Genomic DNA, 27445 nt, shown 5'->3' with positions numbered 1-27445 from the left:
TGGAGGAGGAGCAGGTACAGACCTTCTCTCCTCCTCTTTAAAGAGGCTGTGTAAGTCCTTGATTTTAAAGGGAGGTGCCCACGATTCAGACAGCCTAATCTTGTTTTGGCACATCCCTACAAAAAACTCCCATATTTAGGTTTTTCCATGTGGGCTGTGAAACCAGGAAGGGGTATAACAAGGTCAAAATCAGAACTCTGAGTACTGTAGGGTGATTAATATCTTAGATCAAGTGTTTTTACAAGAACATTTGCTGTTTTAGTCAGTCAAGCCCAAGGGCCTTACCATTATGGAACAGCCACTCTCTTGAGGATTTCTCCTCTGGGGCCCAATCTTTTCAAACCTTCCCATTGTGTAAGTTAAAGGTGCTGGCCACAGATTTGACAAATGCAGATTTTCTTGATCTTTAAAGAGAATATCAACTTTACAGCTTCTTTATTATTTATATGTATATATATATATATAATAATAATAATCATATATTATTGTGGTTGTTGTTGTTGTATAAAATAACAAATAATATTTATTTCCCCCTAATATCCTGAGGCTCTCTTGCCTACTTGTTAGTAACCTTAATAATGTCTTTGTACAGCAGAATCATTTCAACTTTGTGATGTTAATTTTCATTTGATATAGGATTGCAGCCTGAGTCTTATTTTTTTAACCTCACTACAGGGTGGAAACAGGTAACCATACGCTGAGCCTAGGCAGATGGGAATACCAGTCAGTGTATCAGTAGGCCATGGGGCAAGGATGGCATCCTTGAGTGCATTGTTTTACTTTCTACCTTGTGAGTGGTTGCCATTCACTTCTATGGGGATGAGTACAGCATTGTGTTTGTGAACACTGTGGCTTCTTCACAACCCTGACACCAGGCAGCCTGGCCCTTGCTAGCAGGGATCCCATAGCAGTCTCTAATGTGTTTCTCTATGCAAAATGCAGAGGTGCTCTGTTTTCCTTAAAATGTTCAAACCTCACTAGACACACGCTATGCCCTACATAACAATGGGAATTTTCTCATTAATAAATAATACCCAAGATATTTTGTCTTTCAGAATTACCTTAGTCAGATGTGACAAAAGTTGCCAATAAGTTATCAACAAGCTGATGTTTCTTCTGGAAAGCACTGACATCCCCTTGTAGAAAAAGGATCTATTATTACCTTTAGGTACTTATCTTTTACTGGCCAGACACTGCATATCCTGGGGATTCTTAGTGACAAATCTCACAGTGTGCAGCCAGAAAAACATGATGCCTGTACACACCCTAAATCTGCAGAGCATTTGCAGAAAAGACTTTTGAAAACATACCATATTAGTAATCCAGGGTGTCTAGACTGCACTGTTGTGTGTTCCTTTTCTGAGCCAAGCAATTTAGCCAAATCTATTTTTTAAATTGTTTAGCCAGCTAAACTGAGCACTATGAAACATGGCAAGTGCTCATCTCGAAAGGAATTGTGCTAAAGTTAGAAACCTGACTCGTGGCCCATGCTGCAGCTGTTTCCTTTTTCATATGTGCCTTGGACGCATTTGTGTGGATCAGATTGTACCTATACAGAGGATACAAAACAACAGGCAAGAAGGAAGCGAAGGTCACAAAGAGAGCTCTTGGTGCTTTGCACCAGTCTGGGGATAAAGGGAAGTTCTGTTTCTTTTGAACAATGCAGAGGAAAACACATTCTCCATTGGGGGGAAATTGCTATTACACAGAGCTGCCCAACAATTGATACAAGCACTGTGAACCTTTAAGTTAGGGATTTGAACAATGCTGTTGGTCTGGATTATCAAGCAGAACAGACGGATAAACAATGAGCTTCCAGTGTGTTTCTTATGGTTTCTATTTTCTTGACTGCCGAGAGTTGAAAAGTTCTTTCAGAGGGAGTTTTAGGAATTGTTGCAGAAGAGAGAGTAAAATATCAGACACAGACAAAATGAACTTCATGTTGTGCTTATTAATATTTTCAGTACTTTACATCTGGTGTTCAGATGGATTTGTTTGCCCAGCTGGAAGTGATACTAAACACACTGAAATACATACACAAAATTATGAGCATTGTCTCTGCTGCCTTTGGGAAGAGAAGTGAGCATGTACATATAAATATATACATACATGTTTAATACAGTATGTTACGGATTCAGTCCAGTCAAGAGAAGGAGCAGTGTTCGTGTATTCAACAGAGCTATGTTCTCCCTACAACCTCCAATGTGAGCGCATGGGTGTGTGCATAGGCAGCACAAAAGACCATTGCAAGGAATGGAAAATCCTCTTCCATATCCTCAACCAACACTTAATCTCTCACCAAGGTAAGCTACTTGTGCTGCAAAACATGAGTGACTTGCATGGAATATGGAAGGGACTGAATGGGGATCACTGTTCCCTCTAACAGGGATTCCCAGATGTTGTTCACTACTGCTCCCAGCATCCCCAGCTGCAATGGCCTTTGCAAAGCTGGGGATTATGGGAGTTGTAGTCAACAACATCTGGGGAATACTGATGGGTATACTGAAGCCCCCCATCCCCAGGAGTATTTCTTTTGTGCTACTTATGTGCGTCCCCATGTGTTTGCATTGCTGGGGAACAGGGAAAACAGTGCTCTAGAGATCTCAGTGGTGCTCCTCCAACAGATGGGTACTGTGCCTATGCTCAGCTGGACTGAGCCCTACCATTTTGAAATATATTTTAAATTAATGTAATATAAAAATGTATGCAGCTTGAAATTGCATAAAAGTATAGATAAATAGATAAACTTTTTAATGGGTGTCTGTGTGTGTGATTTCCTTTCGGGTGAAGGAGTAGCAGCTTCTCCTTTTGCATGTGAGCCTGTTAGGGACAGGCTTCTTGAGCCAACTTGCCAAGTTTCCCACCAGGCGCTTAATGAGTTATCCAGTCACATTGAGCATCGGTTTCAAGACCAGAATAGCATCTTGTCATTTGAAGCTCACCACTGCACGTATTGAGTTTTGCACATTGTGTATTCTGTTCTACCCATATAAGCTTTTTTCCTTTCTTGCCAGGTTTCCTGAGTAGTTCTATCTCAGAAATATATTTTTCTTTCTTCCATTAGAAAGAACTTGTGTCACAGTGTGCTTTTTCATAAAAGAATAAGATACTTTGGAGACAAATAACCAACTGCAGGCAGATGTGAATGTTTTAAGTTTCTCTTTGTTACTTTCCCCTCTGGATACACCTTGAATGGGGAAAAAACAGGAAATGAATGGTTATTTTAACTGAGTAGTTCATGGTATAAATACTAACATGATTTGTACGATTTTCTCAGTTTGAACAGAATAGTATTTCAACCTTCAACTTGCTGAACTGTTCTTTCAAAAGCAAGGTGCATATACTTTAAAACTAATGGGTCATTTCTTCGAGGAGGCAGCATGACTGTTTAATATGTGATTAGACTGTATATCACTTATCACTACAAAAGTATTAAGTAATGCTGCTAATTGAAATATATGAGCCTTTATGTTTTATTTTTTCTTCTCTTTCTGAAAGGTCAAATGCTGTAAATATTGGCCAGATGACACAGAGATATATAAAGACATTAAAGTTACTCTAATAGAAACGGAGCTCCTGGCAGAATATGTGATTCGAACATTTGCAGTAGAAAAGGCAAGTGTTTAAAGGCATACTTTCTCAATATGTTTCTCACATGTTCGTAGCTTTATCAGCGTTACCATTGTCACATCTTTCCATAAAGTAAGTGGATCTTTGCATAAAGTGACTGATCTTTGCAAACTCCTTTGTGGGTAGTACCTCACTGCCCCCTAATGGTGAGGTCAAGTTTTCCTAAACAGTTTGCTCCCTCCTGTTTACTAGCTCAGTGTTTCTCAACCTTTTTGGAGTCAAGGACTGCTACATTCTTGGTGCGCAGTTTCCTGGACTAGCAGTAAAGAGGTTTCAAGTTCAAGTTTGTTTGTTTGATTATTCAAGAGATCTCTGTACTGCCCAAAACGTGCATCTCTGGATGGTTTACAATTAAAATCATATTATAAGCTTAAAATCATTAACATTAAAATCATTTATTGATTTTAGACAGTAAATCATTTAAAAGCAAACATTAAGTATTAAAACTATACATCTAATTACAAGCCTGGGTACAGCTAATATTGTGGGGATTCCAGGCTGGAGTGTGAGCCCCAATGTCTTTCATTGTACCCATTAGTGATGGAGAGTAACTGCATTGGAGGGCAAACAATTTATTTTCCATACTTAAAAGCAGTCCTGGTGTCTTTGGTGTTGCCCATGCCAATGCAATTAGCTTTGGCATAGAAAGCAGGCTCAGGGCTGGGTCCTCTTCACTACAGCTGGGGGCGGGAGGAATTAAATCTGCAGTGCAAGACAGCAAAGTGACACACAGGCCAGGGTAAGCAAGGTTTAACCAAGAAGCATTGTCCAAAGGCTCCAGCCTAGGTTTTGGCCAGAGCTGCTGAGGCAGGGTTTTGTGCAAACTGCCGCCAAAGCTGTTGCCTCCTCCCTCACCTCCCTGCCTTGCAGTCTCATGCAAGGAGCGAGCAATGTTTGAATTGGCGGGCCACATTTGCGACCGCGCGGAGGAGGAAGGAAGACGTCCAGCAGCAACCACCTCCAGCCTGGCTGGCCTTCCTCGCCTCCTTGGACTGCTGCACCTCTTCTTCCTCAGCAGGTGTCATGTGGAGAGCTGGCTTCAGCTCAGCAGCAATACTCAGGGAGAGCCCGGCTGGGATGAGAAGTGTTGTTATTTAAAGGCCGCTTCTCTCTCTGCCTCTCTCTTGGCCAGGGGGTCCTCAATCCCTGGGATCAGCATCAGTTTCAAATCTCTGTGCACCAGGCAAAGGTTATACCCTTGACTTTGTGTGTGTGTGCACACACACGTGTGTGAAGCAGCTCAGCCTCTCTTAGAGTTTCTGCCTCCAAGGTGGGATGCTTCATAATCTTTTTCCTTCTTTTGCGTTCTTATGTCAGCAATCTGGCCACCCAGAAGGGAAGTCCAGGAAGATAGTCCACAATACAAACTGGGCTGCAGAAACGAAACATGGCTCGGAATAGTTCTCTATATCAGGCTCGGGCTGAAAGCTGTCAACACGGGGGTTGACAAATGTTGTCTTCCAGCAGCTAACAGAAAGCTGTTGACGTGCTTTATAGTCCAAGCTGATAACTCTCAGCTGGCAGGGATTCAAGGCTTATCAGCCCTCTGCAAGAGGCGTTTATTCCTCCTGATAGTTTCCAGCTCTGCTCTTCATCTTGTGACGCACCATTGCTGTGGAGTCAGTGGGGGTTGCCCGCACAGCTCATCCTCTAGTCTGTCCGTTGCTGTCTCTGCTGCCCCAGACTGCTATGCCTGCTCTGAAACACCAGCCGGACCCTCCTCAGCCATCTCTTGGGAACTGACAACTGGACTCTGCCCCTCAGGCACCCCTGCATCGGCTGAAATGATGTCAGCTTCCCCTTCCTCCTCGCTATCTGAGACCAAGGGCGTGACATCTTAAGGCTGCCTTCAGTTGATGGAATCCCTAGCATGAAATAACATGTGTAGGGCTGCCCTTAAGTAGTAGCTGCTTCCTGCAAGTATGCTTCCTGTCTGACAGACATGGCTACAGCATTAGTTAGTTGCCTTCTTGAATGAAACTCCTCAGGGGAGAGAGCAGGGGAGAAGGAAAATATTCCTGCACGCTCCTGAAGACATTTCTCTGGCACACCGAGTTTGCAGCTCAGCCTCCCAGTCCGGGCAAGCCCTCCAAAGCTAGCTAGCTAGCTATTTATTTATTTATTTATTTATTTAAGCACACAGCCCTTGCTGCAGGGATTACGTTCATTTCGAAGAAGCAAAATGAATGTTATCCCAGCAGCGAGGGCTGCCTCCCTAGAAATAAACTCCCGCCAGCGGCCCCCACTGGCTCGAAATTGTTGGGGGGGGTTTAATTCCACTGGTCCGTGGCACCAGTCCACGGACCGGCGGTTAAGAAACACCATACTAGCTGATGAAATTGAAGAGGGAATCTTCAAATACTTGTATTTTAAAGGAGAGTCATACTGTTATGTTTGCTTCTTTTTTCTTCTGAAATGCTCACTCCAACTTCTCCTTCTCCCTGCCCTTCTCTTTGTATTCCACAATGAATGGACAGAGAGGCGCACATGAGATACGAGAAATCAGACAGTTCCACTTCACAGGCTGGCCAGATCATGGTGTGCCTTACCATGCAACAGGACTCCTAGGATTTGTACGACAGGTCAAATCCAAAAGCCCACCTAATGCAGGCCCACTGGTTGTACATTGCAGGTAAGTAGAATGGAAATCTGGTTAATTAGTCAAAAATTCCACTGGCCTAATTTTATCTCATTAAATTGTACGCTATTGGGCTAGCTGTGTGTGACGCACATTAACATGTGTTGTGTTCTTGATTACAATAATTGATTAACCTGTCATTGGTGGACAGGTTGCAATAGCCTATGACATTCTTATTACCAAGTTATTATTCTCAAAAGTGGAAAACGTTGAGCTATACTGTTGAAAAATCGTAATGAATAGATTTATTTAGGGCCAATTCAAATGTGACACAATCTATGTGGGGCTGATAACAATGCTTCCAGATGGTGGTATACTGCATAGTGACATTACACTTTAAGCAGCTATTGTATAATTGAACAATGTGCAACTGACCTGCAAACGTTACAGTCACTTACATGGAGTGTTGTCACACATAAACTGCCATTCAGAAACAATCCAAGGCCAGCTTCAAGGGAAGCTATCCTATCACCAGGCAGCTGTTGAGAACCCAGAGCCCTCAGCAGCGCCTGGTGCTGATCCCCCAAATCACTTCTGTGTCATGGTGGTGGAAGGGGAGGGGGAGGAGGAACATCTCTCATGGTCAAGAAAGCCACTCAGTTGTCATCTCTCCCATCCCAACCGCAAAGGTAAACCCACCACAAACCTTAGGGGGCCCATGGAGGACAGTTTGCTGAGACCCCCCTGAAACGTGGAGCTGGCCCTGTAGTGATATAACATTTGAACTGGTCCTTATAGTCCCTCACAACACAATGAATTTGAGTTTACTTTTCCCCAGAAGGTCTTTAATATTTAGCAGCATGTTTGCTTACTTAGCTAGGAAATCATGAGGGCTAAAGACCTGTACTTAAAATAAACACATAGAGGTCAATAACACAAAGCGGTCGTTCTCACATGCAGCTCTAAACTGGCTCGTGCAGCCCTACCAGGGTAGAGCTGGTCGTGAGAGCTGCTGGGATTGGTCCCGATTCTGGCAGTCCTCAGCCAGGTAACCAGAGTTTTAAACCCAACCTAAAAGGGAGGGGGAGGGCGCACATGTACACTCCTCCCTCACCCCCTGGTCATGTGGACGCTTGAGCTGCCAGCGCCCAGCAGTGGGGAAATCCTCCAGTGCGAATGCTTTTTGCATTCAGCCACCATTTCCACACACACCCCTCACCACTATTGGAGCGCTTGTGCACCAGTCGTGTAGGCATGCAGCACTGCAGAGCCCAAGAGTGGTTCTGATTATGTAGGGCAAGGCAGACAGACTCCTTCCTCCCTGCCCCCGCAACTGCCCCTGACCCCAGTGCTTTTGGTCGTGCTAATGATCTTACTAAGCAGTGCAGTCACATTCCTTCCTAGGCACACCATTCAAGGGGAACTTGTGCTTTCCGTTTTAACTGCTGCTGTGTTCTGAACTATCCACTGACGCCAGTTGTGCTTTTTACCTTTTCAGTGCTGGTGCTGGCAGAACTGGATGCTTCATTGTCATTGACATTATGCTGGATATGGCGGAAAGAGAAGGTGTTGTAGACATATACAACTGTGTCAGAGAGCTTCGCTCTCGAAGGGTTAACATGGTGCAGACTGAGGTATTCTGATCATCCTCTCTTGCGGAAATATTATCTCATAATATGTATAATACAAATTCACTTTATTCTACCATGGGCTGGCATTGAATTTAGGTTTGATATGTGCTGCTGCTGAACTTATGGCATCAGCTGCGTGGAGCATGCAGTCTACATTTCCACCCAGAGGACTTATGATTTACCTTAGAATGGACATGGGGGTGGTGAAGAAAGAAGTCAGGGACTGAGAAAGGAGTAGTGAGGATGAGAATCAGGTGGCAATGTAAGTGCAGGAACCCCCAGCGATGAGCTTGGGAGTGCTCTAGGGCAGGTTTTGCTGCACAAGTGCCTCTTTGGAACTGCAACAAGAAGAGGAAAATGGGCTGACCAGCAGAGAAAGCTCTATTATTCTAGCCAAAGGTATATAGGAACATAGGAAGCTGCCATATGCTGAGTCAGACCATTGGTCTATCTAGCTCAGTATTGTCTTCACAGACTGGCGGCGGCTTCTCCAAGGTTGCGGGCAGGAATCTCTCATAGATAGATTCTTCTGGGCAGGAATCTTGGAGAAGCCAGGGAGTGAATTTGAAACCTTCTGCTCTTCCTAGAGTGACTCCATCCCCTGAGGGGAATTTCTTACAGTGCTCACACTTCTAGTCTCCCATTCATATGCAACCAGGGTGGACCCTACTTAGCTAAGGGGACAAGTCATGCTTGCTACCACAAGACCAGCTCTCCTCTCCTAAGGTAGCAGCAGGACAGAAGGTGGGTCGGGCGGGGGGAAGTATGTAAGCTTGTGCCAACAAGAGGGAGCAGAAAGAAGACTAAAGCAAAGTAAGCTGGAATCTGTAGTCTGGAGCAGAGTAGGGGTGTGCACGAACCAGAACTTACAGTTAGGTTCAAATTCAAATCAAATTTATACTATACGAGTATAGTTCAGCTATACTTGTAAAGGGGAATCTGGTGAGGATTCCCCTTTAAAAATAAAGGGGTGGGGAAATCTGCAAAGGGGTGGCGAGAAAAGTAATGAAAAGCATGCAGGGAGGCAACACAAATGGCTTCCGATCATGTGCAGAAGCCACAACCGTGCCACCATCAAGTGGGCAGCTTGGTAAATATGGGCCTCCGTGCACTTGGGTAGCAACAGGGAGGGGGCAAGTGCCAGCGCCAGCAGCCACACCAGCTGGTAAGGAGTACTTTACATTAATGACAATCAGGTGACAGCAACCTGGATATGATACGACAATAACGATACAATTCTGTATGTAATATTATGATATCTGATACTTTCCCCATAGGCATGTGCAAAACTGAAAGCAGCATTTGAGCCCATTTTTAAAAAATTGTAGGATAATTCAGTTAAAGGCTGTCATGTTCCTTTTAAGTTAGGCTTTCTTTACTTCTCCAGGAGCAGTATGTATTCATACATGATGCAATACTAGAAGCCTGTCTGTGTGGAGATACATCAGTTCCAGCTTCTCAAGTTAGATCTGTGTACTATGAAATGAACAAACTGGATCCTCAAACCAATTCAAGCCAGATCAAAGAAGAATTTAGGGTAAGTCAAAGGCAGCAACACATTCAGGAAGCCCAGTAGTGCAAACGGCTCTTTGACATTACTGGGCTTTGGCTCTTCTTCCCTTTTTTTTTTTTTTTAAACTTTCAAAGACATTCTAGAATGCCTAGACTTGTAACACTGTTTTAAAGATATATTCACTGCTGAACAACTCATCCTTCCATATCAATAATCTCTTTCTTTTCTTTTTTGTAATTAGACTCTGAACATGGTGACTCCAACTTTGCGCGTGGAAGACTGCAGCATAGCACTTTTACCGCGGAACCATGAGAAGAACCGGTGCATGGACGTGCTTCCTCCAGACAGATGTCTGCCTTTCCTCATCACAATAGATGGGGAGAGTAGTAACTACATTAATGCTGCACTGATGGATGTAAGCGCCTGTCCTGCTGTTAACAGTTAGGAGAGAATGCACTGATCGACACACTGGAGAGCCCCAGAAAGCAACAGTCAGCACAAAGGGGCTCAAATCTCTCTAATTTGCTTTCTGAAAAATGACACAAAATCTTTAAACTCTCAGATACGTTTAAGGTCCCACATATGCTACATTACAGCCAAGGTCTGAAATTTTCATTGAGAGAGAGAGAGATGGAAACTGGGAGGGGTGGCATGTTGACAAATGAAAATTGTCTATCTAGATGCCTCTTATCTAGTGCTTGAATATGAACTATAATGCCTAAGAGGGGAAAAGAGTTACCCTTTAAATCACCAAAGCAGCTAATGTTTGTAGCAATATTTTAGTTTTCGCCTCCTAATTTTTTTTACAGCAATTAACAAAGAAAAATAATAATAATTGCCTGTCAGCATAGATAGTACACAAGCCATTACTTCAGTTGCTCCACTCATTCCTGACTGAATGAACACTTCCCCAAAGACTCTTTTTGGAAGGGTTTTCCCCCTTTAAATACAACCATGGAAGTCTTAATAGGACTAATGGGGTATCAGCTGAAGGATACTTAAACATGTTTTACATTCTCTAGAGATTTATGGAGCATCTCTGACATTTCAGAGGAACAGTAATTAAGGCTGTCATACGTACATATGCACATGCCAAGAAAGCAGACTTTGGAAAAGAATGAACACACTTTAAATAACCTCCCATAAAAGCAATCCTTGAAAACAAAATAACAGTAGTTGGCATGTATATAAGATGCTCTCATTATTACCCTGACTGTAATAAATTTGTATGGAGGGGATGTGTATTTGGCTCACTATGCCATTGGCACCCACTGATTGGTGTCTTTGCACTACACTAATACATGGGCATCATTGGTGAGCACTCTTAGGATTAGTGGGTCTCAGTGGAGTTTCCAGAGATGCTGTCAGAGTGCTGCTCAGTTTGCAGTTGTTTCTGCAGCTATTGCTGTGCTTCTGACTTGGCTGCTGGTTGAGAACAGGGTTGCAACTATGTTATGCTAGCATTAGCCCTATTGTGGCAGTCGCCATGTTGACTGGTTCATAGGATTGTTCCATATGTGAGGTTGCCACACAATGCATAGCAATTTGTTCTTGCTTTGAAAGGTATCAGTATGAATAGACTGAGATTCTAACTAGACTCCTCCCTTGCCACACCCCCACTCTGCCCACCTTTTGCTCCTTGTGTTGACAGTGCGCTGTCAGCCTGAGGATTCTACCTGTGGTTGATAGGTACAGCGGTACCCTTACACCAACATCTCTTTGGGTTCCACCGCTGTAGAAGGATAGGGCTCCACTAATAGATATTCAAGTCCCCTCAATAACTGCTGTAGCTTCATAAATCCTAGAAAGCCATCAGATTTCCTCAGCTCTCCTAATAAACAGTTCTCAGCATCTTCCATGCATGTGCTCTGTCTCTCTCTTTCTCTCCTTCCCTCCATGCTCTTCTGAAGCCATTTACTACTGCTATCAAGTACACATGCCCTAAGGCCTCAGTGCCCTTTGTTGCAGCTGGTGTTTGTTTGTTTTTAAATTGTAGCTCTAAACCTGATAGTTCTGCTCAACAGAATATTTCCTCTTGTTTTACAGAGTTATAAACAGCCTTCAGCTTTCATAGTTACCCAGCATCCTTTACCAAATACTGTCAAAGATTTTTGGAGACTGGTTCTAGACTACCACTGCACATCAATAGTTATGTTGAATGATGTGGATCCAGCACAAGTAAGTGACAAAAATTAGTTGAATAAAACTTTACATTATAATGCAATGCACTACATTGCAGAACTGTCACATGTGCATGCTTCAGAAGAGTCGAAACACTGTAATTTGCATTAAAACACTTTTAAGATTGATAAATAGCCATTGGGGTAGCAAGAAGTAGAATTGTTGCAAGTAAAAATAATATAAAATTAGAGGGTTTTTACTAGCAGAACCCATGGCAATACAAAGAGTTAAGAACAAAAAATGCTTTTGGAAAATAAATTGCAGCTACAGGCATAGAATCAAACTGATATAAAAGATTTAATCAGAGAACGGAAGTTTGCCCAACATTTCTCTCTTGGTTCCCCCCCCACCCCCCGCCGCCACCCCATATTGCAATGGCAAATGTACAAAGGTCAATAACCACTTCTTACTGCATTCTATAATTTGTGAAAACCCTTGCTCTGAAAAAGTTGGTGCTCAAATCCAGTTGCACCAGTCTCCAGGATTTTAACAAATGCTGCAGCTTTTGAAGCCAAGAATGCTTCAGGCAGTTTCCCCACAGAAAACTGTTGTTGAAAACCTAGCTCCAACAGTTGCTGATTATCCATCCTCAAACCTTTGTAAATGGACCACTTGGCTCTTGGCTCTAATGGGAATGAGAAATTATTCTACTTCTGTTCTAAGTAGATCCCTTTACGTGTAGGGGGAAGGGGTTGGCATAAGAACAGAACAGCCCCGCTGGATCAGGCCTAAGTCCTATCTAGTCCAGCATCCTGTTTCACCCAGTGACCCACCAGATGCCTCTGGGGAGCCCACAGGCAAGAGGTATGTGTGCATGCCTTCTCTCCTGCTGTTGCTCCCCTGCAACTGGTGTTGAGAGGCATCGTGCCTCAGAAGTTGGAGGTGGCATATAGCCACCAGACTAGTAGACATTGATAGACCTCTCCTCCATGAAGTTATCCAAACCTTCTTAAAACCATCCAGGTTTGTTGGCTGTCACCACATTTTGTGGTAGAGAATTCCACAAGTTGATTTTGTGTTGTGTGAAAAAGTACTTCCTCTTGTTTAAATTTATCTATCCTAAATTTCCGATCTTCAGTTTCATGGGATGACTCCTGGTTCTAGTATTGTGAGAGAGGGAGAAAAAATTCTGTCGGTTTACTCTCTCTATTCCATGCATCATTTTGTACATCTATGTACATCTTTGTACATAGTTGTCTCTTTTCTAAACCAAAGAGCCCCAGATGCTGTAGCCTTGCCTCATAAGGAAGGTGCTCCAGGCCCCTTATCAGCTTAGTTGCCATCTTCTTTATCTTTTCCAGTTCTACAATATCCTTCTTAAAATACGGTGACCAAAACTGTACACAGTGCTCCAGAGTGGCTGCACCATAGATTTGTATACGGGCATTATAATATTAGCTGATCCCTAGCATGGAATTGGCCTTTTTCACAGCTGCCGTGCACTGAGTCGACATTTTTAATGAGCTGTCAACCATGACCCCAAGATCTCTCTCTTGGTCAGACCGACAGCTCAGATCCCATCAGCATATATGTGAAGTTGGGGTTTTTTGCCCCAGTATGCATCACTTTACACTTGCTTACCTTGAACCATTTGCCATTTGCCATTTTGTCACCCACGCCCCCAGTTTGGAGAGAACTTTTTGGAGCCCTCACAATCTGTTGTCAAATTCACTACCCTAAATCGTTTAGTTAATCTGCAAATTTGGCCACTTTGCTGCATGGCAAGCAATTGTCTTAATTAAGGTCTTATTGTGACCATTTTCTGGTTGCTTATTGTTCTCCAGATCAATCAATACTTCAAACCCATATTAGTTTCAAACCTGTGACACTAGTAGAGCGCCAGTTATGTGGCTATTCTGCTTGTAGTACTGGAGAAAACAAATTAGTTCTTCATTATTTAAACTTAATTTGTTCAGTTGAAGAATTGTCCATAGACCACTTACACAGTTTGGTCCTAAGTCCAATTTTTTTAATATTATGTTTATATTACATGCCATTTTATATAACTGGCTTTTAGGTGGTTAATCATGTTTTATTCCTCACATTTGTATCCTATGTTTCAGTAACTTTAAGTACCATACATGGGGATGAATCCATGCTATTCTAACAGCCCTGTGAGGCTGAAAAATAGTGACTGGGACAAGATCATCCAGTGAGCTGTACTGCTAAGAGAGCTTAAAGCCAGATTTCAATGGTCCATAGCCACCACTCTCCACACATGAGCTCAAGCACTGTTCTTCAGAAACTGATTTTCTATTCTTTACAGTTGATAATATCATCCTGAGAAAATGAGCATCACTTGGCATCAGACCTTTGTTAACAGGAACGGGGTCTCAGTTATCTCTGCCATCTCCATGGGCATCGTGGGGAGGCGGTACATCAGTTTGAGGATATGGACTACATTGTGGCATACAGCTACAGCTCACGTGACACGCACGTAGGTGTGCCCGCTACTTCCGGGGACATACGGACAACGTAGCAAACAGGGTGGCATGGAGGTACACTGCCACCCCGATAGACTGTTAGATAATGGAGCGCAGGCAGGGGAAATGCGGCCGGGATGGGGGGGTAAGTGCACCCTCCCCTGCCTTAAAGCAGCACACACACACACACACACACACACACACACACACCACCATCGAACTGGTGGAACCACCCACTGTTTGAACTGGTTCAGAGGCCCATGAAGGGCCTCTGATCTGGTTCCATGCACATCCCTACTTCCCTTTACACTTTAAATTTAAAATCATCATTATCGTTTATCCATATAATGTATTACTATTCAGGATAGAGAATAGAGAATGAATAGACTTTCCTCTCTAATTGATTCTCTGCCCTACATACACACACACACACACACACACACTAAATTGCTCCCTTCCATGTGTAGTTTAATACAGGAGAATGGCAACAAAACTACAGTCATATTGTGAAATCTAGAAAATTAGGAAAACTAAAACAACAGCAGGAAACATTCAATGCAAAAACTGTCACTAGAATTTTCACATTAAGTTTTCAAAAACAGCTGAATACTGACCCAAATTCGAGTTGTGTGTCACACAGGAAAAATGATATGCATTGTCCATATTCTTCATAGACTTGGTCCCATTGTGGGAAGATCTACCTAGTCGGTGTTCTGGTTCTACCAGCTAGGTGCTTTGGGGAGCTCATGGTGCAAGATATTATCGATATAATAACCCCTGCTGTCTGTCCCCAAGTGCCTGGTTCTGAGAACCAGTCATATACTACTCCTGTACACGGAAGTTCCATTTAGCTGTCATCGTTAATAGCCACTAATAGACCCATCTTTTGTATATATGTCTAATTGTGGCTTCCCAGGGGCTTCCCAGAGGCATTTGGTAAGCTACTGTGTGAAGCAGGATGCTGGACTGGTTGGGCCTTGGGCCTGATCCAAAAGGGCTGTTCTTGTGTTCTTAATAAACAGTACCATTAGATGGCATGGGGAAGCTCTGCTTACGAAAGCATCACCTCCGGTCTCACCAAGGCCTGGTCTCAAATTAGCCTACATGTGCCCCAGATCAGCTCAGAGGGGAGAGAATCCCAATCTCAGTTACACCTGGAATAACCATTTCCTCCCCAAGGGTATGAGTCAGTAAAAAAACAAAGTATCTCAACCTATCACCCATTCCCTTTTCTACCATGGCACTTGGGTGCCATAAAAGGGTCAGTTCTTTAGTGCTGAGCAGAGTAGATGAGCTTCCTCCAAGCAGCAGAGAAAGTCAGGGAGGCAGAATGTGAAACCAGGGTAGGTGGGATCCCATTCTGGAAGGGGCAATCTGCATCACAGTTTTCAATCTGTCTCCCATTTGTGGTATACGGAGGATACAGCTTGTTCACCTCTGTCAACCATGTATATGTAGTATATATTTCAGGTTTTTGGTTTAAAAGTGGTTAGAACCTATATGCAATGCTTTACCCTTCTAAGCAATCACTTTTGTCTGAAGGAAAGGATTTTTAAGATGTACAAATTAACAGCTGGTCGATAGTTCAATTTTAGTTCAACACCAGCTGCTCAACAGAATGAATTTTCTTGCAGCTTTGTGTATGAAATGTTTGTACAATATGATTTTATACTGTACAAACACATGTTTTCTTGCTAGCAGAAAAAGTTGCCTTATGTGCATTCTTCATTCTGCTATATGGTTCCCAAACCTACTCAGGAAAATTCCAGAATAGGTACATCCATCTGAAGTTTTCTGTATTTTCTTTTTCATTGTCTTTAGTACAGTCTGGTCATATTAAGGAATCCACAGCTCACTTCTAAGCTGATGTCTGAAATATTGAGAGGTGAAAGATTACACAGTCCTGTACAGCTATTCAGCCTACACAATATTATCTGACAATTAAATTGTCAAGAATACAGCTCTGTCATGTTTGTGATTCCCTCTGGCTACTGTTTGCCATACTGAAACTTGCTGGGACAAGTTTTCAAAGGGGGGGGGGGGAGACATTCACAAAGATAAGAATCACCCAAGGGCCCAGGCAATGATGACATTATCCAGTGGTGCTGAACTGAGAGCAAAATGTTGCCTCTGGGAATTTGAGAATAGATAGAGTCATATCAATAGCATATATCGTGCTTCAGTATCCCGCTAAGAATGGTTTATCACCCCTCTGAAGAGAGTGACTAGCCCATTGGTGGTGTGTTTGCGTGCTTCCAAAGAATGCCCGACATGTAGAGGTGTTTGACAGCACCTTTGCATGCTGTTACGGTCTATTGCTAAATTGATGTTGAATGTCTGAAATCTGTCATTCCACATGCCAAAGGAGTTTAAGAATTTGGTAATGGGCAATATTTGTGGAAACTATATGGAAATACATTTGGCTAAACCCACTCAATTAAAAAGTGCCCAGTTTGATGATGTTTTTGTCCTATAAAGCCCCACAACAACTTGTGGGGCTCCAGGTACTCAAAGAACACATTGACTTGCATGACCTCATAGAGTTCTACAAGTAAATCCCTGGCCTCTAAGAAGATAAGAGAGCCATCTAGCAGAAGCAAAATCTTCTCAGTGATGTCCCCAGAATTATGCAGTGTACTCCCCTGAGGAGTCCATACGAGTGCTCCTCTGGTCTCTTTCTGAGGCAGGTGACGACTTTTCAGTTCTCTTAGGCATTTGTAAATGTCTACAGTGGAAAGGAGCATTGTGCTGTTGCCCAGAAGCACCTTAAGGTTATTGCACAGCAGCCCTGTCACTACACCATTGGGACTGCCTTTGAAGTTACGCAGCATCCCCAGCACATCCTTAGCATTGGCAGGAGATGTAGCCCAGTGTAAATAAATACAAATAAACCAGTGTCCCACGTAAAGGGCTTGTACTGCCATTATATACCCACTTTTGTGCTCACAAGTCTGATTTCAATGGGACCTATGCATGTACAACTGTGAACAGGATTGTGCAGATGGAATATAGGAGCATAGAAAGCTGCCATATACTGAATCAGACCATAGGTCTATCTAGCTCAGTATTGTCTACTCTACACAGACTGGCGGAGGCTTCTCCAAGGTTGGAGGCAAGAATCTCTCTCAGCCCTATCTTGGGGAAGCCAGGGAGGGAACTTGGATCTTTCTGCTCTTCCCGGAGTGGCTCCATCCCCTGAGGGGAATATCTTACAGTGCTCACACGTCAAGTCTCCCATTCATATGCAACCAGGGCAGACCCTGCTTAGCTAAGGGGACAAGTCATGCTTACTACCACAAGACCAGCTCTACAGAAAACAGACAATTCTTCCTTTGCTGTTCCTTCTGCAAAGGTTTGTTTCATTTTCTTGTGACTAAAATATATATATTTAAAGTTTAAGATACTGGCTTTGTAAAGAAGAGTGCAAACAGGCTGTGTTCCACAGTACCATAGGGCTCCAAATGGGCACATGAAGATCTGTGCACACAAAGGTGGTTCCAGCATTTTCAATGCTGGCAAATGCTCTGTGTGAGCAATGTCATTGGACACTGAAAAGGTGGGGAGCGCTTCTGCTATGGAGCTCTGTGTGTGCAGTGGAGCACCTGTGTACAGATGGAAGCCAGTGGATTGAGGTAAGTGGCATCGTGTTGAAAGACCTTTTATACATAACACACTTAAATATTTACCAATCTCTTTGTTCTAGTTGTGTCCACAGTACTGGCCCGAAAATGGGGTTCACCGACACGGTCCCATTCAGGTGGAGTTTGTTTCTGCTGATTTAGAAGAAGATATTATCAGCCGGATATTCCGAATTTATAATGCAGCAAGAGTAAGGACCTTATTCAGCGATTTCATTTGACTTATAATAGCAGAAGAAAAGATGTCCCCCTATTAAAGCGCTAAAAAACTTAATTAACTGAAATTCACTTTTATTATGTACTTAACTGTACATAAAGCCTCCCAGTCCTTAACTTTCTGGATGAAAGAGAGGAAGTTACAATTTGCTAACCAAGGTGTCAAAACAACACACCTGTACTATGTTGTCATATGGTGGATCCTATGTTGTACATTTCATTATATCCCATACATGCACTCTGTCAGAGAATAAGAGAATTCGTTCAAGTAAGCTGTTGGTGAGAAAACCCTACATACAAGGAGCCATCTTATAATGCAGAGACCATTGAACCCCAAATTACCAGTTAGTGACTGACATACAGGAGATCCCCATTATTCGTTGTGGGGAGGTGGATAGCAAATCCATGGATAATGGAGCATTAGAGCTATGGGAATCGGGGGAATTGGTTCCCGGACTGTGCCAAATTGCCCCCAAATCACCCCCCAAACCAGTAAATGGGCCAGATAAAGTGCCCTGCCATGCTCCAGAGTCCCTCACAAGTGAAAACAGCATTGAAAATCTCAGGCCTCCCCACCCCAGGTTTTAAAGTTAATGTACCATAAAATGGCCCCCAAACACAAAATGGCGGCCAGAAATGACCTTCAGGGTTGGGTGTCCATTACCTGACTGTGGATACATGAAACCACAGGTGCTGGACCTGCGATTAATGAGGTTTTCCTGTACTGCACACCATTCTGTCTGCCTTCTAACAGAATGTACATGCAGTTGCTCAAGAATACTGTTGCAGTTGCCTTTTCAGCTATTGGGAATAATGGCTGAGCACACAACAGCATTTGAGCAATTCCCCATGCTTATGCAAAAGTGCTACCAAAGGCTGAACTGAAAGCTTCATACTCTGCCACAGAACTATGCAATGAAAAACTTCCTACGTAAATAGTGATTCTCAGGCAATTTAAGTTCTAAAACATGACTAACTTGCAAATAAATGGGCTGAGGGTTTGAGGTTGTTGGGTTGTTGTTGTTTTTAAGAGCCATATTGCATATCTTTCTGACTTTTATTCTATTTATCTGAAGATGTCAAAGCTTAGATAAATTAACTGCTCACACGCAAGGATTTGTAGCCAAGAGAATAATCATGGGCTATAGCTTTGTTGTGTTCTTTTGTGTCACTCCTGATGTGAACTCTAAATATCTTACATTTTTTATTTATAAAATTGGTGCTTTACACAAGACTCTTTGTTCTTATTAATGAATTAAAAAATAAAATTGTTACTTCAAAAGTACTCCCACATGTAAATATCAAAAGCATATGCTTAGAATGTATTATTCAGATACGCATGCGTTTTGTAAAAGTAATCATCTACCACCAAGAGTCCACATTCAGGTGTATTTTTAATAGTATGTTTTCATTTTGTGTAGGCTGCTTAGTGAAGAGAAGTTCACTAAATACAGCAAGAGCAAAATTGGCAATTGTATGTGTTTGTGGAAAGACCAATAACCTTGAAGACTTTTTAGTATTTTTGAAATCCAAAATTCCATTTTAATCCCTTTATCAATGTAACAACATTTAGAATTGCACATCAATATATTTTAATATTTCAGGTCTTCAAGAATCAGAATACATTTTCCTTCCTGTCCTTTGTTATAAATGAGCAGAAAGATCTCATTCAAACTTTGTAGGTATATAAAATAAAACACATCTTTAGAGAGAAACACAAATGAAGTATTCCAAATGCAAGAGTTTTTATTTCGTGTCTTAATAATCAGTCACTACAGAGAGAAAGTTCATTCTAAAAATTCAAAAATGACAAAGCATATAAAAAAGGAGCAGCCATCATTGGAACTATATTGCAAATTTTACTTTGCTAGCCAGTGATTACTGCAATATTAATCATCACACTTGGCTCTTGCAGCTGTACCATTGTTCCATTCTTGCATATTTGTATCTTCAGCGATTTAGAATATCATCTTAATAACTGAGATTCAGAGTCATAACTCCCAAGTGTAAATTACTGTATTAAATTGTAAGCAGCAATCTGCTTTAATAATATTCAATGTTGATGAGAATGGCTAATGTACATATCATTTGGATGCAGTATAAATAATGCTGTCTTTTATTCTCCTCCTGTTGGTTGGATCCCCACAGCCCCAGGATGGCTATCGAATGGTGCAGCAATTTCAGTTCCTGGGATGGCCCATGTATAGAGACACTCCTGTGTCCAAACGTTCTTTTTTGAAACTCATACGTCAAGTGGACAAGTGGCAGGAAGAATACAATGGAGGAGAAGGCCGAACAGTTGTCCATTGCTTGTGAGTGAAATTCCATGTGATGAAACAGCCACAAAATTAATGGCTTTAAGAAGGGATTCAGCAACTTCATAGAGGATAGGTCTGTCAACAGCTATGAGCCATGGTAGTTCAGAGACAATATACCTCTGAATACCAGATGCTGAGGACTAGCACAGGGGCAGGGCTGCTGCCCTTATGCACTACTTATGGGCTTCCTGGAGGTATCTGGCCGACCATAATGGAAATGGAATGTTCGACAAGATGGACCTTGATCTGATCCAGGAAAGCTCTTCTTATGTTCTTAAGTTCATCTAGGAAACCAAATTAAAGAAAAAGTCTTCATTCAGAGTATAATTATCAGCTGTGGTGGTACAGCGGGGAAGCAGCTTGCTTAGGAAGGAAGAGGCTGTTAGTTCAAATCCCCGCCAGTGTGCTTCCCAGACTGTGCCTAGTAAATATATATATTTGTATTCACTTATATCGGGCAGCAGCGATATAGGAAGGTGCTGGAGGTGGATGCTCACTTTAGTGACAACGGCAAAGGCATCATCTCATATTGCTTGGGAGAAGGTAATGGTAAACCACTCCTGTATTCTACCAAGAAAACCACATGGCTCTGTGGTCGCCAAGAGTTGACACCAACTTGATGGCACAATCTTTCCTTTCCTTTCCGTGTATGGTTATTTGTTAGATATAAAGACAGCTCATAAGCATTCTTCAGTGTGAGACAGAGGTGTCTCAGACATGCATCTATCCTGTTTATTTTCAATCCAAACCAAACCTAGATTCCCCTTTAACTAGAACTAGAGTCTACAAACAGAAGCTTCACAACTTCTGGAATTTAGCCACAGAGTTGTTCTGGTCTAGTGCAGAAGATTTTCTTGAAATAAAATCTATATGGCCAAATTAGACAGATGTCTAACAAGTAATATTTAACAAATGTTAAATATTTAACACTTACTTTGAACCAGCATGTCTCCCTGGCTGGTGTTTGTGGGGTCACGGGGAGGCATTTCAATTCATAGCATGTATTAAACATCTCACATAGCTTGGCCCTAAGGTGTAAGTCAAATGAAATATCCTTTTGAACAGAGGTGTGCTTAACAGAACCTTAATTTTGTTTATGGCTTGGACCCAGGATGCCATCTTCTCCCATTTAAAGCTGCCTATTTGTTTAGATCAGCATCTGGAAGCCTGCTGAAGGTCTCACCTTCTACAGAAGAATACGTGGCAGTGACCTGTGGCAACCTCCAGTTTACAGAAACCCCTACACACACACACAAACACACACTCCAACAAAGCTCTCTGAAGTCTGTCAGGAACCTTTAACTGTTTTATTTAAACAGACATTAGCCCTGCCCTCTCATGACTGGTCATAATGTTCTCCTGCTGTGCTTTCTGTCAGTTTTAATGTGCTGATGCTATTTTAAGTTGTTTTATTTTGATAGCTGGTTTTAAAGTTGTATTATCATTTGTGTGCTGCTTTGATTACTTTGGTGGAGAAGTGGCAAATAAAATGCACACACACACACAAAGATTTTCAGAAATTTTATAGCTGCCTCTCAAAAGTTTCCTAAAATTCCTGAACTTTCCAGCTGATAATGGACAGGTAGTTTTATCTCACTGTATGTAAAATGTAGATGATAATCATAGATAATAATAAATTATAATTCTTTATATTGTGAGGGTTAGCTCATTAATGCTCTGAGATCCACATCTGGGAGGTCCTTTTAAAATGTAAATTTATATTATCTCTCTTAATTGTTCATGATATTAAATGGTTGTACCACATTTCATGCTCTCTCACTCTCTCTCTCACACACACACACACACACGTGTCATTTCTAGGTGGCATAGAAAGAAAAAAGTCAACATAATCCTTTTAAATGACTTTATTTTAATTATAATGCTCAAAAGATGGCACAATATCATCCAGTGTTTTGGCAGCAGGGAACATTCTTTTCATGCTGCCTAGATGTGACAGATGTGCCATATTGTAGCTTCCTTTGAAAATCAACCATTTGTGAGGGCTGGCTTTAAAGAGCTGCAAGCTAACTAGTCTGCACTCTAGTAATTATTAAGGTTTATTATTTTCAATGAAGTACAGACTTAAGATGCTGATTAGAATAACTGTGAGTTTCCAGAAGGGAAGAGATTCTCTTGAAGATTAAAAATAATCAGAGATAAAGCATTAAGAAATGGTATATTTAAGCATGCATCTGAACACTTCTGCCTCGATTTTTTGCAGCGAGTCGCATTGTTTTTTCAGCTTCTTAGGGCATATGCAATGCTCTGCAAACCACTTAAAATGGCTAAGAGATTAGGATCAGGCACAGGAATTCCCTCAATGTAAATTCATCCTCCTAGTTGTCTTTAATAATATTTGTGCCAACAAAAGCCTTCATCATGCTTAAAGCCAGCAGGCAGAATGTGTGTAGAAGTGAAGGGCTTGAGCAAAAGAGCATGTGATCTTGCAGCCTCCTCTGGCTCCTATAGCCATAGGAGAGTGATTCCATTCAGTACAAAAAGTAAAGTTTTTCCTCTTCTTTCTTATAATTCACAGTAATGAGAAATTGGTTCTTTAAAGGGGGGTTTCAGCTAGATGAATCCAGAAGCAAATATTCAATTATCTTATTATTTATTTATTTATTTATTTAGTGCATATTACCACCCTATACAAAAAGTCCCTGGGCGGTTCACAATATAAAAACCATTAAAACATTAACATAAAACAATTTAAAATACAATTTAAAAAACTCTGAAAAACTGAAACTTTAAAACTATAAACTAAAAGCCTGACTAAACAGGTATGTTTTTAGTTCTTCTTTAAAACATTCAGAGAAGGGGTAACTCTAATTTCATTAGAAAGCAAGTTCTAGAGTCCTGGGACAACTCTAGAAAAGGCCCGGTTTCAAGTCACCACCAACTGAGCTGGTAGCAACCTCAACCATTAGTAGAAAAGGACTGAAGTTTTTGAACTGAATCTGATGAAATGGTGAAATGAGGATTTGTTTTTTTAAATGTCAACACAGAACATCCTTAATTCTAGTTCCTAGAACAACAGAAGGACTTATGTTTGAGTAGGAACATTATTTATGTGTTCCTTTTCTTGTACCCCAGATTTGTTTTAATTCTATATGAAGTTTGTTTTAAAAATAATTATGTTCATTGTTTTTCATCTGTGAAGAAACTGGTGTACAACTGAACCTTTTTGGTAAGGTTCTGGGAAGGGTGCTCATCTGTCTGTGTTTGCACTTCCACCAACATGAATGAAAAGTTATGAAAACAGTTGCTGACGTGATGAGGAAAATTACTCAAAGTAGACCACTAGCTTAAGTTCGACGCAGTGAGCTGTTGATCCAAGGGAGTGTAGGCATGAAGAGAAGGCTGCGTGCCTACACTCCTTAGTAGGAGCAGAGCTCTTCCACTTCAGAAGCAGCACCAGCAGAGTTTAAAGTGGCACAGAAGCACTACGTGCACCTCTCACTTGGATTAGCGGCTCACTAGGTAAAATGTAAGCCACTGAAATTAAAGGGGGAAGTTAGCCATTTAAATAGGACTACTTTGAGTAATTTTCCTCCTCATGTCAGCTACTGTTTCTTTGAGCAAAGTCCCTTACAGTCCTTCTAATTAATTCTAATAGCCATTCTTGGCATGATGTTTGTTTAAAGAAGGGAAACAGGCTGAGAAGATGGGAAACCTAGGTTTTCCCCAAAACTCATGGCTGGGCTGACATCTGAAATCAGGCCTTGTAGCCCAAACATCTGTAGATGCCACTGCTGTGTTGCCTATTACATAAAAACTCAAATATTGTCTTAGACAAAATCCAGCTGGGTCTAGCCTAAATGTCCATTGGTCCATCAACATTTGAATCCACTTATTATAGGAAAAAAGACCAACAGGCACTAAGAGCAAACAACACAAAGCTAAAGAGTCATCAAGTCATTTTGTTGCTTTTCTTACAGAAATGGAGGTGGCCGCAGTGGGACGTTTTGTGCAATCAGTATTGTTTGTGAAATGCTGCGACACCAGAGGGCCGTTGATGTATTCCATGCTGTGAAGACCCTGAGGAATAATAAGCCTAACATGGTGGACCTTCTGGTATGAGCTTTTTAAACTGTGCCACTAAGTAGAAAATCTTTCCTATTATCATAAGGCACAGTGACATTTTCAAAACTTATACTGAGAGCTGTTCATAAAAGCTAGCCTGTTGTTTTCAAAAGGGAATAATGAAATCACTTGACTTGTAAAAGTATTTTTGCACTGCTTCCTTCCCATAGAGACTTGCTCTGTGGATGCTAGAATTTTTGTGAGAAGTTTAAAACTTTCAACAGAACATCGTTATTAATTTTCCTTTCTGGCAGTGCAATCCACGTGGAAACAGCCTTTGTGTCGCAGAAATAATAGTCATGTAAAATGAAGTGCCAGATTTTCAAATTATATATTTTATAAATAGCTTAATCTCTTAATATTTATCAAGACTGTGAATTTCAGTTTGACATTCGGAGTATTGCATTTAATTATGGCTCTTCTATCTTGCAGAAAGATTAAAAGAGTTCAGAAACAAAGGGCCAAGAGCAATTATTTTCTTGTAAAGAGCTTTATGGAACTTCTTAAATGCAGAATTGCTGAAATGCCAGCTGCTGTTATATAAAAACTGTATAGTACAATTCAGATCAGCAGAGTATTATGGTCTAGTTGTTCATCTGCAGTAGAGAAAAGGTTGCATGGTAACCATCTTGTTAAGCAGCCATGAAGACATTCTAGTACCAATCATAGTTTGGCAGGCTGCTAAAAAGCAACATGGATAGCTAGATAAAGTACCTGGGCATTGTGGTTTATTTATACTTATGCAGTCTTTGTTGCATGTTTATTCACCCAAGAATCTCAGGGCATACATGGCTTTCTTCTGCCCCATCCTATCCCACTTTCTGTAATCTAAATTGCCAGGTGTTCTGATTATTGATTTGCTTCTGTGGATAATCTTATTGCCAATGCAAAAAGGATTTAAAAACTTATTTGCATTGACCATGACTAATACAAGTAAATAATTTGCACAGAAGAGAAAATTGTTTCATTAAGTAATTTTAATTAATAGAACAGAAAACTCTTGTCCTTGATTCAGTCCTTGCTGAAATTGACTTTGTTGTTTTGTCTTGATTTTTCAGGATCAATATAAATTCTGCTATGAAGTGGCTTTGGAGTACTTGAATTCTGGCTGAAGGTGGAAGTAGTATTGCGGGAAGGGGAGACAAAACCTTTCACCGCCACAATCAAAAGCAAGTTGCTTCATGATATCTGTGTGTATGAGATGAGGACTTCTCAGTGTTACGCTTGTATTGCTTTGTATCGGCTCTTTTTAAGAGCCCAAGAAAGTCTTTCCAAACTTGCTTGCACTGCCCATTTTCCACAGTATGGCTGTTGCTTGAGACACCTACAATCCCACAGTAACACACAAATGCACTTCGGTGGCTGGACAGCACGAACATATAAACCCATCAACTTGATAGACCAGCCTAGTCATCTGGTAAATTAAAAGAGCACAATTCTATTCTGATGAAGAAATTTGTACTTTTTTGTTGTACTTTTTTTGTTGCCAGTAATCCTCTGTTGTTGTTGTCAGAGCCTAGTGTACATTTTTGTTCTGTGGAGAATGCCGTCTAACGTTTTGATAATGTGTTTTTAGTTACATTTGTATCCTGTTTGCTCCTAATAAAACAAAGCATCTGTAGCTTAAACCAAACTAATAGCTACACCCACAAAGACCACATTAACGTTGCTGAGTTGTATTTTCTGTCCAGCTTGTATTGTTTCAGAAGGGAGAGACTTGATGGAAGTCCATTAAGAAAACAGAAAAAATACAGGATGATCAGATTAATATATCCAAAGCTTTTCCCCATTTGTTTATATTGTAAATATTTTTTTGATTTCATCAAATTATTTATTCATTAAAAAATCTTTTGTGAAGCACAGTGAGTGACAATCATTTTTATTAAGCCTTGGAAATGCTTACTTTATTATATTGTAAACAATTGTTTACCCTGTTTGGACTCTCAGATCAATAAATAATTACATATGTGAGAACATCTCATTTAATTTATAGCATATCATGATATAAAATTGCCTTGAGCTAAACCTTGTGAAAGACTTTCAAATTATATACAGATTATAACTTCAGAGTAGGAACTTCAGTAACACCAGAGGAACCATAGCACAAAATTAAGGTATATGTTCTACGTGTTTGAATCTGCAGGGTCGGTCTTCATCATCTCTACATAAAGAACCTGTGACAACAGGACTGCCTGAAATTGTGCAAGCCTGAATTGGAGAGCTTCTGGCCAAGTTCAAAAGAAATAGGAAGCCGGAGGTCCCGTCACCTCCAGTTTCCTAACCCAAACACCTGAACTCGGGGAAAGGGAGTTTGCACGGGAAAGTGACCCGCTGTTTCCATCACCAAACTTCACTCTGAACCTTTGGTCAAAGTCAAGTTTTGCCACCACAAACTCCATTTCTGCTGTGCCAGTGCTACATTCAAACCACGGTTTGGGCCTGATGGGACCGGAGTTGAGGGAGGAAGCTCCTCCCTTACTCTCCCTCCCGATTGACTGTACAGGCTGTCCTGTCAGGAAGGCAGCCCCGCACAGCCATCTCCCCACCTCTCTGCAGTCTCATTGACTGCAGGGAGGCCATCTCCCCAACATCCAAATGTGGATGGGAGAGCGGGTGTGTGTGCAGAACCACGGGTCTATTGGACCTGTGGCTCTATGCTATGTCTGAACCCGGCCCCTGTTAATCAGGGCTGTGACTATATTGGGCTAGGTGGGGAAATGTTCAATTCAGTGAATGGTGGTTCCTTACAGAGCATTGCTCACATGCAACCAGAGTCACAGAGAGGCACAGCCTTCCCACATCATATTGCAAATTGCTGTACTTTAAAAAAAATTCTCACTTCAACTTCAGTTGAATTGAATGAATAATTCAACCAGTTCCCTAATTAAATATATATAAATCCTGCTTTAAGTGAATATAGGACTCGTTTATATGGTCACTCATCCCAAGATGACCCACACTCAAGGTTTGGGTCACTTCTGCTGGTTAAACCCAATGCTGCAGGTTCTGGTTGCCATTATAGTTACCATTTTCACGACTATAGTCCAGTCCACTAACTTCAGTGCTCAATGACTGAACCATCATCATACAGAATGGTCACCCTGCCTATTCAACCTACAGAAGACCATATAATATTAACTATCAACGGGAAATAGAAAAATTCTACTATGGCCACACCTCCCTATTTGAGTCATCACTGAAGAAGGCTGAACTACTGCTGAATATGTAAAGCAA

General features: G+C 41.5%; 1 protein-coding gene across 13 annotated transcripts in view; it reads left to right on the top strand.

Annotated features, from left to right (window-relative positions):
- Window positions 1-26068, top strand: part of PTPRM (protein tyrosine phosphatase receptor type M) — a 665945-nt gene extending 639877 nt beyond the window's left edge. For 7 of the 13 annotated variants that reach the window (XM_053243122.1, XM_053243114.1, XM_053243112.1 and 4 more), the window contains 10 exons: window positions 3499-3615; window positions 6108-6262; window positions 7707-7842; window positions 9227-9376; window positions 9594-9767; window positions 11399-11530; window positions 17660-17787; window positions 19946-20122; window positions 24067-24202; window positions 25270-26068. In XM_053243122.1, the coding sequence (XP_053099097.1) occupies window positions 3499-3615; window positions 6108-6262; window positions 7707-7842; window positions 9227-9376; window positions 9594-9767; window positions 11399-11530; window positions 17660-17787; window positions 19946-20122; window positions 24067-24202; window positions 25270-25323 (1359 nt within the window). In that variant the 3' untranslated portion in view covers window positions 25324-26068. The remainder of the gene's footprint in view (window positions 1-3498; window positions 3616-6107; window positions 6263-7706; window positions 7843-9226; window positions 9377-9593; window positions 9768-11398; window positions 11531-17659; window positions 17788-19945; window positions 20123-24066; window positions 24203-25269) is intronic. The other 6 variants (XM_053243113.1, XM_053243126.1, XM_053243119.1 and 3 more) reach the window with 1 other exon arrangement.
- Window positions 26069-27445: the final 1377 nt, after the last annotated feature.

Source organism: Hemicordylus capensis, chromosome 4 (assembly GCF_027244095.1).
Source record: "Hemicordylus capensis ecotype Gifberg chromosome 4, rHemCap1.1.pri, whole genome shotgun sequence".
Classification (NCBI taxonomy): domain Eukaryota; kingdom Metazoa; phylum Chordata; class Lepidosauria; order Squamata; family Cordylidae; genus Hemicordylus; species Hemicordylus capensis.
This window is presented reverse-complemented; position numbering and strand designations above follow the sequence as displayed.